General features: G+C 39.0%; 1 protein-coding gene across 21 annotated transcripts in view; it reads right to left on the bottom strand.

The window, feature by feature from the left end:
- Positions 1–19,345, bottom strand: part of AAK1 (AP2 associated kinase 1) — a 259,638-nt gene that overhangs the window by 44,378 nt on the left and 195,915 nt on the right. For 16 of the 21 annotated variants that reach the window (XM_007476256.2, XM_007476263.2, XM_007476268.2 and 13 more), the window contains 3 exons: positions 15,234–15,466; positions 12,003–12,160; positions 5,563–5,676 (listed from right to left, as the gene is read on the bottom strand). In XM_007476256.2, the coding sequence (XP_007476318.2) occupies positions 5,563–5,676; positions 12,003–12,160; positions 15,234–15,466 (505 nt within the window). The remainder of the gene's footprint in view (positions 1–5,562; positions 5,677–12,002; positions 12,161–15,233; positions 15,467–19,345) is intronic. The other 5 variants (XM_007476257.2, XM_007476264.2, XM_007476270.2 and 2 more) reach the window with 2 other exon arrangements.

The raw sequence follows: 19,345 nt of genomic DNA, 5'->3' as shown, positions 1-19,345 counted from the left end.
CTAGCCTCCCAGCCTGCTTCAACATGGCATTTTTAAACTTTCATGAGACCATAGCTTCAGAGCTGGAAGGGATTCTAGAAGTCTTTTAGTCCAACTCCCTCATTTATAGAGAAGAACTAGAACCTCAAGAAGTTAGGTTACCTAGTCAAGGTCACAGAGGGAGTGTGCGACAAAGACAGTATTTTGTTGTTGTCGTTATATTTTGTTTTAAACCCATACCTTCTGCCTTAGTTTCAATTCCAAGATGGTATAGTGGCAAGGGCTAAGCAAATGGGGTTAAGCGACTTGTCAAGGGTCACAAAGTTAGGAAGTATCTGCAGCCAGATTGGAACCCAGGTCAAAGCTAGTCTTTGAATCTAGGTATTCTTAATCTAATTCTAAATTCAAGACTTTTCCCTCCTTTATCAAACTGTCTTCCCAGATATTAGTATCTCTCTGTGTCTTTACTGGGAAAGGACAAACTTTATTAATGTTTTAAAATGAAGTTGGGGAGCTGTGTTGTCAAGAGGCAGGCCTGGTTTTAGTCACCATCCCCAACCTGCTGCCCACAAAATGGGAGAATGTGCAGCTACATCTCCTGTGCAATTTTCACGAACAAAAAAAAAAAAGGTGTTTTAAGAGAAGCCCTTTCCCAAACATTGTGCTTGTTCCCTCCCTAGGCAGATGGTCTCAGCTCAGTAAGGGTCTGTGCCCATGTGAAGCCCACAGTCTAATTTTCAGAGCAGGAAACATTAACCAGCATCTTTATTGGCCAGGGGATGACGCTGCGACAGTCAAAAATCAAGATGTGGCAAATAAGAAAAGGGGGGAAAATAGGGAATTCTCCAAAGAAAGGCCATAGATAAACAAATGTAAAAATGAAAACCTTTCAAAATATTTTAAACTTAGTTATGTAACTTTTTGTGGCAACTTTGTTGTATAACTAAGCTATGTTGTATAACTAAGCTTTCTGGAAAGCAAGTGCTGTGTATTACTTATTATGGCATCTCCTTTATCTAGCAAAAGAGCTTTGAACACAGTAATCGCTAAACAAATGTTTGTTGATTTTCCATCTGTCTTTCTGGAATGGCCAGTCACAGTAGGGAATAAGTTCCACTTTTCTGGAAATCTATAATAATAATAATAACTATAATAGCTACCATTTATATAGTACTTACTATGTGCTAGGGCTTGGTGCTAAGTACTTTATAATTCTTTTCTCCTTTGATACTCACAACAACCCTGAGAGGTAGGTGCTATTATCCCCATTTTACAGATAGCATAAGCTCATCCACATTTGGATCAAGTAGCAGAAGGGATTCTTAAGTAAGTGTGGGTTGCATTAGATGGATCTCTGAGGTCTCTTCTAATTCTATAGTTATAGGATTGTGTGTGTGTGTGTTTACATAACTTGATAGATATTAAAATATTGGAATTAAACTTTAAAAGAATTAAAAAAACTTGGGATAGATTCTGAGTTCAACCATTTAATGACTGCACAGCAGATTGTTTTGCAAGTTTCTTGGATTTCTGGTGTCACTAGAGTTCAAATGTGAGAAATAAGGGTTTTAAGATGTACTAATTGAAGATATAAAAAGAACTGAGTTGACTTTTCTCCTTCTGTTCTTCTGAAGTCAGTCTTTGAAATCTGCATTCTGTGTTGTTTCTTGGGTAAGAAAGGGAGATACAAAGGACCAATGCTCTCTACGTCCATCCAATAACATGTTGGTCTCTGAGGAAGCCAAGAGTTTTTGGAAGGGCAGTGACCTATATACACTTCTAGAGATTCTGGGGTTTTGTCAGAATTTCATTCATTGCCTTTGAAGCAAGTACAGAGAAATAAATTTCAAAAATAAAACATTTAAAAATCCTTTCTAAACAAACACATGGATAATCATCTCTACTTAGCAGAATTAAATGGATTAGAAACTTGGAGGAAAAAAATAAACTCTGGTGCTTTGTCAATGACTAGATAAATCTTGTTGCTTAGGGCTAGGTTGGGTTACCCATATTTTAGGGGTATGGGTTACCCATACATTTTGAATGTATTTTGCTACATTTTTTCCAGGTGGAGAAAAACCATCATTGAATGGGATCCTATGAAAGCACGTCATCTCCAGGGCAGGGGCTGTATCTTTTGCTCATTTATACCTCCCCAGTACCTAGCATATTATCTTGTACCCAGCAGGCAAGTGTCAATAAATTTTGTTGATGGTCTCATTTTAGATACCTCTTCATTTTTTCTTAGACCAATACCCCTCATTGGTTTTCACTTTAATTGGCATTCTTAAAATCTGTTTCCTTTTCAATTTAATTCAATTTTATTCAGCTCAAGTCAATACTAAAGTGTCAGCTATGGGCAATGCAGTTTACTAAGCATTAGAGATACAAAACCAAAATTGCTTATTCTGTTGGGGAAGTGCAGTGTATATACAGAAATATAAATACAAGGTCTATACAAAGTTAAGAAAAATAAATTTCAAGAGAGAGAGAATATAACATTTGGCAAAGGAGGGGGAAAAGGAATCAAGAAAGATTTCATGTAGGAGATGGCATCTAAACTAAGTCTTGAAGAAAGCCTGGGGATTACAAGTTAAAGTGAGGAGAGAATACCAGTGCTTATTAAGGCATGAAGGGAGGAAATGGAATGATGCTAGCAGATGAATTTCACTGTTTAATTTTTCAAATAAAGTGAATTGGGAACATATAAGGCTGAAGAGTAAAGCAAGGAGTCAGTATATGAGTACCTTAGTATACAACAACAACAAAAAAAGTGTTTATTCTAAATTCTATTACTGCTATACTATATTGCTTATGCTGCTCTTCCTTAAATTGCCTCTAACTCTTCTTACTGTTTTTGAAAACAATTTATTTCATGAAAATAATCCATCTGCTCCTTTCCTGATTCATCAAATACCCTAATCTTGTTCTAAGCTTGCTCTAGAACAAAAGCATCCCCAACATTTTTGTGGTGAAAAATCACTATACTTGTCAGTTGAAGCACCAGGATTGACTGAATGGAGTTTGGGGAATGACTGAATGGAGTTTGGGGAGTTTGAGGAAGGGTGGGCATGCCAAAAAAGGGGAGAGGTGCAGAGGAATAACAGTCAGAAGTCACCACTACTAATAGACTGGGGGAAAGCGACCTTAGCAAGACAGTATACGATAAACCCAAAGATCCCAGCTTTTGGGACAAAAATCCACTATTTGATAAAAACTGCTGGGAAAATTGGAAGACAGTGTGGGAGAGACTAGGAATAGATCAACACCTCACACCCTACACCAAGATAAATTCAAAATGGGTGAGTGACTTAAACATAAAGAAGGAAACCATAAGTAAATTGGGTAAACACAGAATAGTATACATGTCAGACCTTTGGGAGGGGAAAGGCTTTAAAACCAAGCAAGACATAGAAAGAGTCACAAAATGTAAAATAAATAATTTTGACTACATCAAACTAAAAAGCTTTTGTACAAACAAAACCAATGTAACTAAAATCAGAAGGGAAACAACAAATTGGGAAAAAATCTTCATAGAAACCTCTGACAAAGGTTTAATTACTCATATTTATAAAGAGCTAAATCAATTGTACAAAAAATCAAGCCATTCTCCAATTGATAAATGGGCAAGGGACATGGATAGGCAGTTCTCAGATAAAGAAATCAAAACTATTAACAAGCACATGAAGAAGTGTTCTAAATCTCTTATAATCAGAGAGATGCAAATCAAAACAACTCTGAGGTATCACCTCACACCTAGCAGATTGGCTAACATAACAGCAAAGGAAAGTAATGAATGCTGGAGGGGATGTGGCAAAGTAGGGACATTAATTCATTGCTGGTGGAGTTGTGAATTGATCCAACCATTCTGGAGGGCAATTTGGAACTATGCCCAAAGGGCGACAAAAGAATATCTACCCTTTGATCCAGCCATAGCACTGCTGGGTCTGTACCCCAAAGAGATAATGGACAAAAAGACTTGTACAAAAATATTCATAGCTGCGCTGTTTGTGGTGGCCAAAAACTGGAAAACGAGGGGATGCCCATCAATTGGGGAATGGCTGAGCAAATTGTGGTATATGTTGGTGATGGAATACTATTGTGCTAAAAGGAATAATAAAGTGGAGGAGTTCCATGGAGACTGGAACAACCTCCAGGAAGTGATGCAGAGCGAGAGGAGCAGAACCAGGAGAACATTGTACACAGAGACTAATACACTGTGGTATAATCGAACGTAATGGACGTCTCCATTAATGGCGGTGTAATGTCCCTGAACAATTTGCAGGGATCTAGGAGAAAAAAACACTATTCATAAGCAAAGGATAAACTATGGGAGTGGAAACACCGAGGAAAAGCAACTGCCTGAATACAGTGGTTGAGGGGACATGACAGAGGAGAGACTCTAAATGAACACTCTAATGCAAATATTATCAACAAAGCAATGGGTTCAAATCAAGAAAACATGTAATGCCCAGTGGATCTACGCGTCGGCTATGGGGGGTGGGGGGGAGGAAAAGAAAATGATCTATGTCTTTAATGAATAATGCTTGGAAATGATCAAATAAAATATATTAAAAAAAAAAAAGAAGTCACCACTACTTACTCACACACTCACTCTTACCCACACTTCACCTCCATTTCAAGCAGAAAGTGGGTGGGAAGAATACTAGCTGGTGACTGACCAGATGAGGATACAAAATCCAAGAGAAAACATTAGAATCTAGATCTAATGCAAAGATTCTATATGCAAAGGAATAGAGTCTTTGGTTTAGAAGTAAACATCTAACAACAATTAAGCTTCTTAAATTCATCCCTGAGAGATTAAGAGAGACCAAAACCTTTCCTAGAGAGGAAAAAATTTTCCTGCCCACATGTTAGATATTTCATGCTAGCAAAGAGCAAAAATATTTAAGCCTTTACCCAGAAAAGAGAAAAATAACCATTATAAAAGAACTCTGGTTTGTCTTGTTAGATCACCTTTTTCCTTTACTTTAAGCAGTAACACATTCATCTCCGTACATTATTTATGTTTCTAGCAAATCCTTAAAAAAAAAGAAGTTAGGTCTCCCCATCTTGCATAGACTAGGCTAGAATTTTCAGGAACTACTGAAATACTGATTCTTACCACTGATCCACATGATAATTTTGTTTTCTGACCTGAGTTGGTTTGCTCCTCTTTAATGGCTCTCCACTCCTGGGGGCTCAACATATTAATCTCTTCAGACATTCAATCAGCATAGTTCACTGCAGGTAAGAACTCCAAAACCAAAACAGCCACCAGCCTTAGCTCCCTAGTAACTGGAATTACAAGCTTGTGCCATCAGCCATGGCTGCCTCATCCTTCAAAACATTCACCCATAAAAATCCACAAATGCAATTCATTCACTCAGTTAATCTACTTATCTATGTCTTACTCACAAGTTCTTTAACTATCACCCCTTTTCACTCATGCAGCTTGTGTTCAGAACCATGAGTCACAAGAAGGATACAGGGCTGGCTGGACACACCATAAGGATATGACAGCAACAAGAGGATTCGTTTTGTTTGTTTCTTTGTTTGTTTTAAACCATTAATCAGCCTTACCAGTTCCAGTAGAAAAGGAGGTGGAGCCAAAAGCATCTGACTGAGTAGTGGCTGGACCTGGTTGAAAGCCTGGGATCAAACTCTCTGCTGAACCACCAAGTTTTTCAGATTTACCTAAGTAGCAAAACATATAACTCAGTGGGAAAATGGCTTTAAGTATACACATTTAATATTCTAGATTGGGGGGAGGGCAGAATCATGTTCCTGCTTTATTCTTGGATGTTATAATGACATCTCACTCATCTGCAACCTCAAATTTGAGTAACATAGTCAAAAACAAGGAGGGGGGAGTCTCTGAGCAGGAAAAAAATAATATACAAAATTCAAAGTCCATAAGCAAAAGTCAATTCACTTTAATTCTAGTTTCAATTGCTATGTCTCAATTTCCTTATCTATAAATGGAGATAACAATAGTTGTATCATCTAATTTACAGGATTGTTATACAGAATAATTTTATAAATTTTTAAGCGATACATAAACACAAATTACTATTGTGTTATAAGAAATAGCAAGCAGAATGCTTTCAGAAAAACCTGGAAAGACTTACATGAATGGATGAAAAGTGAAATGAGCAAAACCAGGGGAGTACTGTATGTACTAACAGCAATACTGTATGATGATCAATTGTGAATGATGTAGCTGTTCTAAGCAATATAAAGATCCAAGACTATTCAAAAGGACTTATAATAATAAATGCTATCCACTTCCAGAGAAGTAACTAATGGCATATGAATGCATATTAAAAATGATTTTATTTTTGCTTTTTAATCTGTTTCATTTTACAACATGACTAATATTGAAATATATCTTGCATGGCTACACATGTATAACCCATTTTAAATTACTTGCCATTTCAGGGAAGGGAAAGGGAAGAAAAGAGAGAATTTGGAACTCAGTTTTTTAAAAAAAGAAACCTTAAAACTTGAGTTTTACATGTAGTTGGGGAAAATATTACTGAAAAATAAACACAAGCTCCTATTATTATTTGTACACTGGAAAAAAGCATCAGGATCTAATACAGCGCATATTTTCCATTATTTTCCACTGAGTCCTAAGAACTTTTAAATTCCCAATCCATTCTATATTAGAAATAAGAAATGAGACTAAGAGGACACAAAATCTTGATAAAATCCAACTCTTACACATCACTGTAGCATGGAAATATTAGATTCTTGAAGGTTATTCCCCTGTATCAAAGAATATAACACCAAACTTGATGAGCTGTAAGAATGGACCCAATGGTTGACTTTCTGATATCTGAGCACCGGCTTTGGGAAGTGAAAGGAGGTTCACTGGAAACAGGCTGACCAATAGACAATGAATTCCTTGACCATGGCAACTGTGAACCTTAAAAATTCCCAGACCCTACTTCATAAGACTGGATTAAGACTATTCCCTATTTGGGCAGAGAACTCTACTTAGATCAGAAATGTGAGAACTCTACTTTACCTACTTAAGTCTGCCCTAGGGGAAGATAAAGTTGTAAACTCTTTTCTGAACAATGAAAAGTACTTAAACCCATACTTATAATAAGGCAAAAAGTTCTTAAGATAAGTACCTATAAAGGTCAAGCAACTTGTGAATTTACAAGGAACAAAGAGCTGAGAAACTTACTCAGAGCTTTCCTGGAGTGAATTACTCAAAAATTTACACCTTCTTAGGTGTGGACTAAGAATGGTCTGTCTTTTGAAAACGTCTACTGTGATTGGTAGATGGAAGAACTTAGGGGAGGTGACATAGGAGAAAATTCCCTATATTAGGACAGAACCAGTCTCTTGGAAAGACAGTCTCTAAGGAGGCTATTGAGAAGAAGAGTCTCTAAGGAGGCTCTGAAGAGAGTCTGATGGCTGGCTGAACTGGTGTCTGAATCCTTGCTTGAACAGATCTTGTGGTGAGTGATTAAGGACTGACTGATCTCTCTTTTAAGACTCAGGTCTAGGCCATGTTGGCTTAAGGCCCTTCATACTTATTCCTTTCTTACTCTTTCTCTCTTTCTTTAATTCCTCATTGTATTAATTAATTAAAATCTCTATAAAACCCAGTTGACTTGGGTATATTTCATAATTGGGAATATTTCCCTGGCGACCACCTTATATTTGATTTAAAACAAGACACTGTAGTGAAAACATATTTTCTGCGGTCACAATTTACTCATCCACTCATATCTACGACAATTTAAGTCTTCAACTATTTTAACTCACTACAGTTTATGACACCCAACCATTTTAATTATTACACAACCCATAAGATAAAGAAACAATGCAAAAGGGACCTCAGTCCTACAGAAAGACTTTTCATATCTATGGTGATATGGTAGAGCAGTGAGAAAAGAAAGTGGAGGATATACAATTTTGAGAATCAACACCAACTTAACTGCCAGTCCACTAAATGCATAATTTTTGTTCATCTATCAGTAAATTGATATACTTTTGGAGAAAATGGATCATATGAATATTGGCCATTTCTAAAAATGAAACCACAATATGTGATACAAAAATGGCCCACGAGTTCTCCTTGGAGGGGCAGATAAAGGAGCTGGTTTTTAACTGGATGCCCAAAGGCAACAAGAACCTTAGTTTCATGGGACACTTGATCAACGTACATCAACATTTTCATGATAAGCATGAACAAAAAAGGCAATCATAAAGACAACTGCAATCTATATATGAACATTTGTTGTAGTAGAATTAGGGGAAAGTCTACTAAGAAATACATAAGATCCTCCAGATCTAGTCAACATACACCTCAGTACAAAGTGACCTCAATGAAAAGGTGGACAAAGTGGAAGACAAAAAAATCAATTGGAAAATTGGGTTAAGAATTATGGAATGCAAGAAACCAGATTTGTAGGCTAACCAGAAATCTTAAATTGTATATATTATCATTACTTTTTTCAAGAAGAGAGACAGAAGGTGCTTTACATGCAAAACGCCAACAAATACCATGGGCATGTGCATGCACATGGCCTGCACACGTGTGCGTACATGCACACACCCATGCACGCATGCACACACACACACACACACACACACACACACACACACTATCGATTTGGGCTCCATGGAGTTACAGAATCAAAGAGCTAGAAGGGACATCCTAGGTCCTTTAGTGCAACTCACACCTAGTCAAGAATCCTCTTTACAATACTCCCAAGATATGACTTTCCAGTTTTTCCTTGAAACCCTTCAGCAAGAAGAAACCTATTACCTCTAAAAGCAGCAGTCAAAGCTATATTTGGATGGCTTCAGTTATTATTACATTTTTCTTTATGTCAATCCTATATCGTTCTCTCATTTCTACCCTTCCAAAAGAAACAATTATAGATTCCTACCCTTCAACAAAAAAAGTCACTTGAAAAGTTTTCACTAACTACCAACTTATTATATAACTACTTTCTCCTGTCTATATTCTCATAAGTCTTGGGTATGATTTACAACCATTTGAGGACATCCTGGAAAAATTGAGAAGTGAACAAGAACTCTTTTACAAATCATTTTCTACATAGATCAGATATTCAGTCACATACTTGAATAAAAGCTGTGGAGATGAGTTTCTACATGTTTATTGATTATAAGAAGGAAAAAGAGATCATGGAACTAGGGCTAGAAGTGATTTCCAATCCCCTAATTTTATGAAGAAACTGAGGCCAAAAGAAATAAGCAATTTCTCTAAGGGTACAGAGGCACTAACCACCAAAAAAAGGTTTTGAACCCAGATAAGAATCATGTAGTCAGTAAACATCTAAGCTTCAGAGGTGGAATTTGTCTTGGAAGCAAGCCTTAAAGGTTCGCCATCAAGGTACAATATATATGTGTGTGTGTGTGTGTGTGTATTATATTATATAATTACACAATATACTAAAAATAACATAATACTCCTTGATCACAGCACAGAGAATTTCCTTCAAAGTTTCTCTAATTATCAGTATCATCATGTAATAAAAGGAGATTGCATGCCTCCAAACAGTGAGGGCAGCAGATGCAAAGTGGAATATATGAAAGGCAGACTATTTGGAAGATAGAATAGGGTAAGAAGATTCAAAAGGTAAGGAGTCACTTTAGGAAAGTTTTATATGCCAAACAAGGAGTTTATAGTTGACCCTGAAGGTAACAGAGAGCCACTGAATTCACTGAGGAGGTGCCAAGGTTGGATTTGTGCTTTAGGAAAATCACTGTCAACTGAGTGAAGGATGGATTGGAGTCAATGACACTGCAAATGTTAAGCTCTTTACTATGTGCCAGTCACTGTAGCAAGCCCTAGGGCTACAAAGAAAATGATAATCCCTTCCTCAAAGGAGTTTACATTCTAAATGAAGGAGATAACAGGTAAATAGAGAGTAGATAGAAGATAATCAGTTCCCAAAACAGTATAAATTATATTATTCCACAAATATATCACTGGAAAAAGAGATGTGTGGGAGATATATTTAAGATAAGAGGTAAAAGATAGAGAGCCTGAGTTTTACTCTAGTACTTGTGGAATTTTAAAAGGCAGGTTAAAGAAAATCCAAAACACTGGATGGATTCAACTATGGAGAATCTATGGAAGGTCACAGAAAAGACCTGCTCAAACTAAAACAATGGCAAGGGTGTTTGCCGTCTGTATGTCAAAAGGTGTATCATCCAAGTGGTCATGGATCCTTTGATGTACAGAAGAACAGATAATTTGGGGTGTGGGAGAGAAAGAAGCTGCTAGAGGTAAGCACACTGAGAAACAGTCAGAAATCCCTCAGCTTGACAGAGAAAGCAAAGATCCTACCTTCACAGGGCTCTTCTGAGGAAACAGCTTTGTAAACTTGAAGACTCTTTACAAATGAAGTTTATTATTATTTTTATGATTGTCATTGTTGGTATGAAAACAACATAGTGCTATAGAAAGAGTCAGTGCTGTGGGGGCAACTAGGTAACTCAATGGATAGAGCATCAGACCTGGGGTCAGCAGGTCCTGGGTTCAAATCTGTCCTCAGACACTTCCTAGCTGTGTGACCCTCAATTGCCTAGTCTTTTCCACTCTTTTGCCTTAGAACCAATACTTAGTATTGCTTCTAAGACAGAAGGTATGGGGTTGGGAGGATTGGAAGGGGGAACCACCTCATACCTGTCAGATTGGCCAATATGACAATGAAGGAAAGTGATAAATGTTGGGAGGGAATGTGGCAAAATTGGAACATTAATGTACTGTTGGTGGAACTGTGAACTGGTCCAGCCATTCTGGAGGGCAATTTGGAACTATGGCTAATGGGCTATAAAACCATGTATACCCTCTGATCTGTTAGTACCACTACTGCATCTGTATCCCCAAAAGATAATAAAAATGGGAAAAGGACTAAATTATACAAAAACATTTATAGCTGCTCTTTTTGTAGTGGTAAAGAACTGGAAACTAAAGGGATGTCCCTCAATTGGGGAATGGCTGAACAAATTGTGGTACATATTGGTGATGGAATACTACTGTTCTATAAGGAATGACCAGCGAGATGATTTCAGAAAAAGCTGGAAACATCTGCATGAATTGATATAGAGTGAAATAAGCAGAACCAGGAGAACACTGTACACAGTAACAGCAATACTGTATGATGATCTTCTGTGAAAACATGACTATTCACAGAAATGCAATGATCTGGCCCAATGCTTAAGGGAGGGGATACTATCCACTCCAGAGAAAGAACTGTTGGGAGTCAGTTGTAGATCAAAGTAGATTAACTTTCACATCAATTTATTCTCAATTTTATTTGGGGAGTTTGGTTTTGTTTGAGTATGTTCCTACAACAACGACCAGTATGGAAGTGTGTTCTGCATAATAATTTTTTAAAAGGGAAGAGGTGTCAATAATGTGGAGTCAAGAGATCTGGGTTCATTTTGTAGCTCCTACACTTACTAGGAAGGAAGGAAGGAGATGAGCATTTACTAAGTACTTATCATGCACAAGGAGCTGTGCTAAGTACTGTATAAATCTTATTTCATTTAGCCCCTATAATAACCCTGGCAGGTAGGACTTACTGCTAGCATCCCCACTTGACAGATGAGAAAACTGAGATAGGAAGAAGTTAAGTGACTTTCCCACAGTCACAAAGGTAATAAGTGAGATGGAATTTGAACCCAGGTCCTCTGAAACCAGTGTCAGTGTTCATTTCACTGAACCATGATGCTCCTTGAAGTCTTCCTAACTTTCCTCACTGTAACAGCACAGATTATCATAATGTTTTAAGGATGGTAAGAATTCAGTATAATAAGCAAGTGTTTGCTATCTCTAAACTTCAAAACTTTTATATGCAAAAATTTCTTGGCAAGGGAAATGGAGTGAAAGGCTCATATGTGAATAGCTATGTAGGCAAAAAAAAAATGTGGGAGCCAGCCATTACCTGGCTCTCTTACCTGTGGAATGTTTTTCAGCATGAATAATTTGCACTACTGAACATGAGAAAGCATTCGCCACTCACCATCACCAAGTTTTGCAAAGTCCTTGTTCAGTAGCTCCTCAGCTGTGAGTTTGGAGAAATTATCATCATCAAAAGGATTCCAAGTAGAGCCTTCAGAAGGGTTGTAAACGTTTTGTTGAGAGGTCCGGGGAGAACCTGATGGAGTGGTGGATGCAGACCTAAAAGTCCCCAAATAAAACCCACCATGAAACAAAACTGGTGAGTAAAAGCTGAACAAGAGGATTATAGGATCTGAATCTTTAGAGAGATAGACCAATTAATCAACAGACATTTATTAAATGCTTGCTCTGGTTCAGGTCCTGTGCCAGACATTGGTGATACAGATAAGAAAATAAGAAAAGTCTCTGCCCTCAAAGACCTTGTATTATATTGGGAAGTTCAGGTTCACAGATAAGTTAATATAGGCAACAAAGAAAATAAATAAATGGTAACTGAAGAGAGTACTAACAAATGGAGGAATCAAGAAAAGGCTCCTGGAGGAAATAACATTTGAGCTGAGCTCTATAAAATGCTAGGAGTTCCAGGAGGAGGTGCTAAGAAAGAAGAAAATTCCAGGCAGATTTTTTTCTTTTTCTGGTGAGGGAGGTTGTAGGAAGAGGAAGATGGAGACCGGAATCTGTGCAAAGCCAGAGAAGTGAGAGATGGAATATTGTGTACAAGCAACAATGGTTAACTTGGCTGTTACACAGAGTGTGCCCAAAGGGCAATAATGCTTAATCACTCTGTAAAGATAGGTGGGAGCCAGACTTGGAAGGGCTTTAAATGCTAAACAGAAGGGACAGTGAGGTAGCCCAGTAGATGGAGCACCAGGCCTGGAGTCAGGAGGATCAGAATTCAAAACTGACCTAAGACATTTCCTAGCTGTATGGCCCTGGACAAATCACTTAATTCTGCCCAATCCTTGCTACTCTTCTGTCTTATAATTAGTACTAAAACAGAAGATAAGGGCTTAAAAATAAATAAATGTTAAACAGAGGAGTATATACCTTATCCTAAAGGAGAGGAACCATTGGAGCTTTCCGACTAAGTTTTGATTATTTTAAGAAATGAATAAAATTTGTATCAGAAGCTCAGCTCCAGGGGGACTGCTTAAATGCCCTGATGAACCAGGAAGTCAAGTCACAATGAATTCCTGGACACCACTCTCAGAAAGGTTTCTTTCAGGCAGAATCCATCTTTTGGACCCGAGACGGAGGGCTCTTCAGTCAGAATGGGGCATTCTATTGGGGTCTCAACATAATCACTATGTGCTATTGATCCTATTACCTCCTGGACCAGAGAGGCTGAGTTATGGGGCTCATGGAGTTGAACCTCCAACTGAATCTTCTTTGGAAAAGGGCACAAATGGGAAACTTGTCTTCCAGAATGAGTCAGAACAGTTTGAACGCATGATCCCAAGAAACATTCCTGTCCTTTCCCTGACTCATGAGTCCTTTGTCTGACATCAAGGTAGAAGAGTGTCTTTGTTAACAGGAGGATGTCGTAGGCTTCCTTAGACATATCATAAAGCATCACACAAAGATACATTTGTAAAAGACTGGTGCCATTTTTATCCAGGCAGTCTCCTATACCTCTTAAGAACCTACAGGGGTTTTTGAGCTTCATAGGGCATTGCCAATGCTTTACCAATGTTTTTTCCTCTTAACTCATCCTTTCCCTTGATATGTTAACAATGCAAAGATATAGAATAATATTTTGAGAAACCCATTATAATAATATCTATCTATTCTCTCCACCAGTGTAGATGCAACCTCTCCTCACATTATTTTTTTCTACTTCTTGTTCATGCCTCTTCTGGAGACCATAATAAAGAAGCTACTAAACATTAAAGGACTTCTGCATTTTTTAATATTTCATTGGTAGAAATGATCTCTGATTCTATTTATACCTGTTCTTTGTAAATCATTGCTAGTCACAGGCTAAAAGCCATTTATATTCCACTTCCCCACCAGGCTAAACCATGTCTCTTTCTACTCTTTGGGCCTCCTTTAATTTTGTTCTTTGGATCCTGTTGCGTTGAAGGATCAACAGCCAAAGCAAATAAATGTCTTTTTTTTGGATGGGATTTTGTGGCAGCAATGGGCCTGGGCTCTCTGAAAAGTGCTGTTTAATATCCCAATGGAAATCTCACCTAATTTCTATTTCAGGTAAAGACATTTTTCACACACTGAATATAAGATTTCCCATCGCCAATTCTCCTGGCACACAAAACCCTCACCAACCAGCTCTTTTTGGTTTGAAACAAATGCGTCTTGACAAATGGAGCCATCTTTCCTCAAGATGACCCAGGAATCTGATTCTGTTTTTCCTCTGTGCCTATAATTCCCAGAAGATTCATCAGCTAAAGAGTACTACATGGTCTGGGTGATAGGAGTTGCCCTCAAGGTGCCCTCTGAGACTAGGTGTCATCCTCTGGAAGGGTCACAGTATCTGATCATTGTGCCACTCAAACTTGGGAATTTCGAACATCCACAATTAATTTAAAAATGAACCAGTGGGCAGCCCTGAGGGTGAGGAGGCTGTTACTTCCCACCAGGTTAACTTCAATTACCCTATATTCTCAGATGGCAGAATAAGTATACTAAGGATCTATCTTGGAAACCAAAGATTGAAGGGCCAGAAGAAATCAGCCTTCCAAAAACACTCCTGTGGAGTAAGGACATTGTAATTACCAAGCCACAGCTGGGCATTGTCAACCTAATCAGGCAACAGGAACAGAATGCCATACATATCCAAACATCTTTCTGTTCACAAAAGCAGTTGCCACCCTGGAAGGGGATCTGTCTCTGATGGATCCTGTCTGGATGTCCCCTGATAGAATCCTAATACACAATGGATCTACGACTTGATTGTTCCACTATGGGTCAAAGAGGGATGGTTGAGGCTCTCTAATTAGTCAACTCTCTCAGGCCAGATTTGAATTTGGGTGTCTCTGACTCCACTGTGCCACCTAGATGCCCCCAGTTAAATATTGGTGAAATGATCATTCCTGGAAGTGGTCACGGAGACATACAAGCACAGAGTTAACTATCACTGATCCCTGAGGGGGTCTGAAATGGGCTGGCTGTCCATTCAGAACCCATGATGTCATAAGCTCTCCTGGAAAGAAGAGGACCATGGCATTGGATCCTTCACAATCACTCAGGCTCCTGTAGATAGCTAAACATTCCATTCCCCATCTCAGCTCCCTACAGCTGGAAGGAAGACAGAAGGAAGAAAGAAAGCACATACTTGGACTTATTGAGGCTTGCTTCAGCTGCAGCCGCCTGGAGCAACTGAGTCGACTGGCTGGCAGGGACCCCAAAGACAGCGCTATGGGTCACATCACTGAGGATTCTCCTGTGTCCGGCCCGCTGGGCTTTGGGGGATGATGGAGGAGTGAGAGATCCAAGCTTTTGCCCCTGGATGGCAGGGGGTGGGGTGGTCTGAGCTTTTACTTGTTGTCTTATTGGTGCTTGTTTCTGCTAGGAAAAGAGAAGGTGAAGAAGGAAAGGAAGGAAAAGAAAAAAAAAAGCATTGTTTGAAAACTGTCCCGAGGACTTGAATGGCCAAATAATGGCCACACTGTGCCTTCCCTCTCCCATTAGGTAAATGGCTCTGAAAATATCAAGCGTGGCATGGAGGCTGACATCAATTGATAGCATATGAATGGGAACCTTCTCAGGAAACCTTTAGAGGGTCACCATGAACATCAGGCAGTCTACTACATCTATTAAATACCTACTATGTACCAGGATCTGTGCTAAGCACAGGATAGGAAAAAACCCAAACACATTCCTCGCTCTCAGGGAGATGACGTTCCAAAGAGGAGACAACACACAAGTGACTGTACAAACAAGACAGACACAGGATCAGTGGGGTCGTTTCAGGGGGAAGGGATGAGCAGCTAGATGGCACAGTGGATGGACCCCTGGGCCTGGAGTCAGGAAGACTTATCTTCCTGTGTACCAACCAGCCTCATATACTTACTAGCTAAGGAACCCTGGGCAACTCACTTTACCCTGTTTGCCTCAGTTTCCTCATCTGTCAAATGAGTCAGAAAAGAAAATAGCAAACCACTCCACTATCTTTGCCAAGAAAACTCTAAATGGGGTCATAAGGAGCCAGGTAAAGCTGAAAGGACTGAATGCTGGGGAAAGTCCCTAAGCGTAAGGAGCCCAATTAAATAACCCAAAAGAGCAGTGTAGTATGAACACTGGACTTTGAGAGATCTGGTTTTGAATCTCAGCCCTGTCATAAGCTGTGGGACCTGGGGCAAGTCATTCAATCTCTGAGTTTGAGATTGAGATTGAGATTAAGATTGAGATCCTCCTCTATAAAGTATGGATAATTACACATGAATAATTTACCTAGGAGGCATGGGGGGGAGGGGTTTGTAAACCTGATAGTGTTATGGGAATAGGCATTATTATTATCAGTCACCAATATGAACTAACAGGAGATGCCATCCTACATGGTCAACTGCTACTTTCTGGAATATAGAATCATCCCGACCTCATGGTTACTCATCCAAACTGCAGCCTGGAGAGCCCCAGGGAAGTCAAGGATGGGAGTAGCTAGGTGGCTCAGTGATTAGAGAGCCAGGGTTGGACATGTCTTAGCTGTGTGATCCTGGGCAAGTCGCTTAACCGTCACTGCCTATCCCTTTCTGCTCTTCTGCCTTGGAACCTATATTTAGTATCAATTCTAAGACAGCAGGTAAGAGTTTTAGAAAAAAGAAAAAGGAAGTCAAGGATGGTCAACTCGTACGTACCTAGTAACTGGCTCAAATATAAGAAATTCAGATTAGTTGAGGAATAAAAACTTGGCTACAGGAATGAAAATAACTATCTCACAAATTAGGGACTTTAGTTTTTCTCTTTGTAGCCCATTACCTTGCACATAACAGGTATAGGATAAGTTGTCCGTAGAGTTGCTAAGTTTAATATTGAGCTGGGGAGACCTTAGACACTGTCTAGCCCAACCTCATTTTACAGATGGGGGAAAATGAAGCCCAGAGAAGTTACGAGAAGTTCTGTTTCATCCAAATAATATTTTTAAAATACTTAGTACGAAACAGTCAGTCAATAAGTATTTATTAAGCGCTACTATGTGGCAGGCACTGACTGTCAGAGACATTAGGGATAGGAGAACAAAGAATGAAACAATCTCTATTTGCAAGAAGCTTACACTCCCATAGAGACAAGAAGTACAAAGTAAAATCTCTATTAGATATGTATAAATACAAGCATATCCATACACATATATATATATATATGTATGTAGAGATATGTGAGCATTTTTTTTGTTCAGTAATTTCAGTCATATTCAACTCTTCATGACTTCATTTGGGGTTTTCTTGGCAAAAATACTGGAGTGGTTTGCCATTTCCTTCTCCAGCTCATTTTACAGATGAGGAATCTGAGGCCAACAGAGTTAGTGACTTGTCCAGAGTAGCAGTTAGCGGTGACTGAGGCCAGATTTTAATCCCAAAAGATGAGCCAGGTGGTACAGTGGACTTCTGACTCCTGGACTGGCACGCTATCCACTGCACTGCCTACTTGTCCCATATATAAGTAGATATGTATGTACCTACAGTCACAGACAGACACAGACACACACATATTATATATATATACATATATATATATAATACCACAGGCAGGCAACCAGAAAGAACCTTAAAAACCTTCTTTACAAAGAAAGAAACTGAGATAAAGCACATTTAACTCCCAAGGTACATTTTGCTTCCAAAACAGGGCACCCACACAAGACTATGGAAAGTTTAATAGGATTTTTCAGAAATGAGAAGGAAAGCCCGGAAAAGGAACATAGTTTTCCAACCTTTCCTTCTGGGAGGTCAGGGTTGTTATATTAATTAGCTGCAATCTTTCAGCTGGAATTGGAGTGAGGGACCAGGGTAAGCAGGAAGCCAAGGAGAAAAAAATAAAAGAATTACAGCTGTGCCAATAACACAGCATACAGGGTAACTGTCAGGTAGTATAGCTCCCCCTTGGCCCCACTCTCTCCTTCAGGCCTTCCACTACCTGGCTGCCTTATGTTTAGATTACCTACCAAGAGCGGCTAGATGGTGCAGTGGACAGAAAGTTAGACATAGGGTCAGGAAGATTCATCTTCCCAAGCAAATCCAGCCTCAGATATTTACTAGTTGAATGAGCCACTAAATCCTGTTTGCCACAGTTTTATCATCTATAAAATGAGCTAGAGAAAGAAATGGCATACCACTCAAGTATCTTTAGTCAAGAAAATCCTGAAAGGGGTTACAATGAGTGAGAAATAATTGAATGACTAAATGACAACAATAACCCAATGTGCAAGTGCCATGGGACCATAGATAGGATGACAAGAGAACCAGCTCCATAAAGCTTGAAATGGGCATGTACAACACATAGGCAGGGTATGCCAACAATGCTATAGTGATAATAAACAAAAGAGATGGGCTAGTCTCTAATGCTTGTTTGAATGATGGCTGAAGAATGGCGGCTATGAAGGAGTGATGCTCCTAGGACAAGGAAGAAAGAGGAGCATGCATTAGTGGACTATTTCTAGGGACTGGGGTGGGGAATGTTTAGCCCTGTTGCTATATATACACTGCAGACCTACTCTGCAGAGTTCTAGCCAGAGGCAGAGGAGCCAATAAAATAGAAAATTCAAGTTTTCTGTCCAGGAAGCACTGATTAATATTTGACTGAACTAGGTGATCTGCTCTACACAAGAACAATATCACAGAGCCCATTAGTTGTTTTCATGGCCAGACTTACAAAAGGGATTATGAGGATGGGTGTCTTATACCAAAGGTAAGAAGCAGTTCACATCAGTGGTGGTGGATTCTTGTACCCAATGGATTTAGGTTGCAGAGGAGGAAATGATTACTAGGAACAAAGCAATGCTGACCCTCTACAGAAATAAGTATGGTATTTGATTCAATAAACATTTATTAACACCCAAGGCATTGTGCTAGGTGCTAGGGTCAGAAAAGGAAATAAATAAAAGAAACAGTTCCTGCCCTCAAGGAGCTCATATTCTACTCTGGGGAGGTGAAGAAAAGGAGATATGGCCTTCTAGACAAAATTCCTCATAACATCAAGTTGTACCAGAGCCTGGTTTTCCTCCCAGAGGAAATAGAAGAAATTCCAGAGATCCTGAGAATCAATAAGGAATTCCACATGACTGGCCTAACATACAAAGGCATGTTGATTAAGGTGGGCTCCATACCTGGAGCATGAGTTTACAAAGAAAGTATATTTAGGAGCTGAACAAAGGACGTGCAAGGAGAGTTAGAATCCTGGCACACCTGGATATGCCAAGCAAGTATGGAAAGAAAGCATATTAGATCATTGTCC

The sequence above is a fragment of the Monodelphis domestica genome, chromosome 1, assembly GCF_027887165.1.
Source record: "Monodelphis domestica isolate mMonDom1 chromosome 1, mMonDom1.pri, whole genome shotgun sequence".
NCBI classification, from domain to species: domain Eukaryota; kingdom Metazoa; phylum Chordata; class Mammalia; order Didelphimorphia; family Didelphidae; genus Monodelphis; species Monodelphis domestica.
The sequence above is the reverse complement of the archived record's forward strand: the minus strand, read 5'-3'. Positions and strand labels throughout refer to the sequence as shown.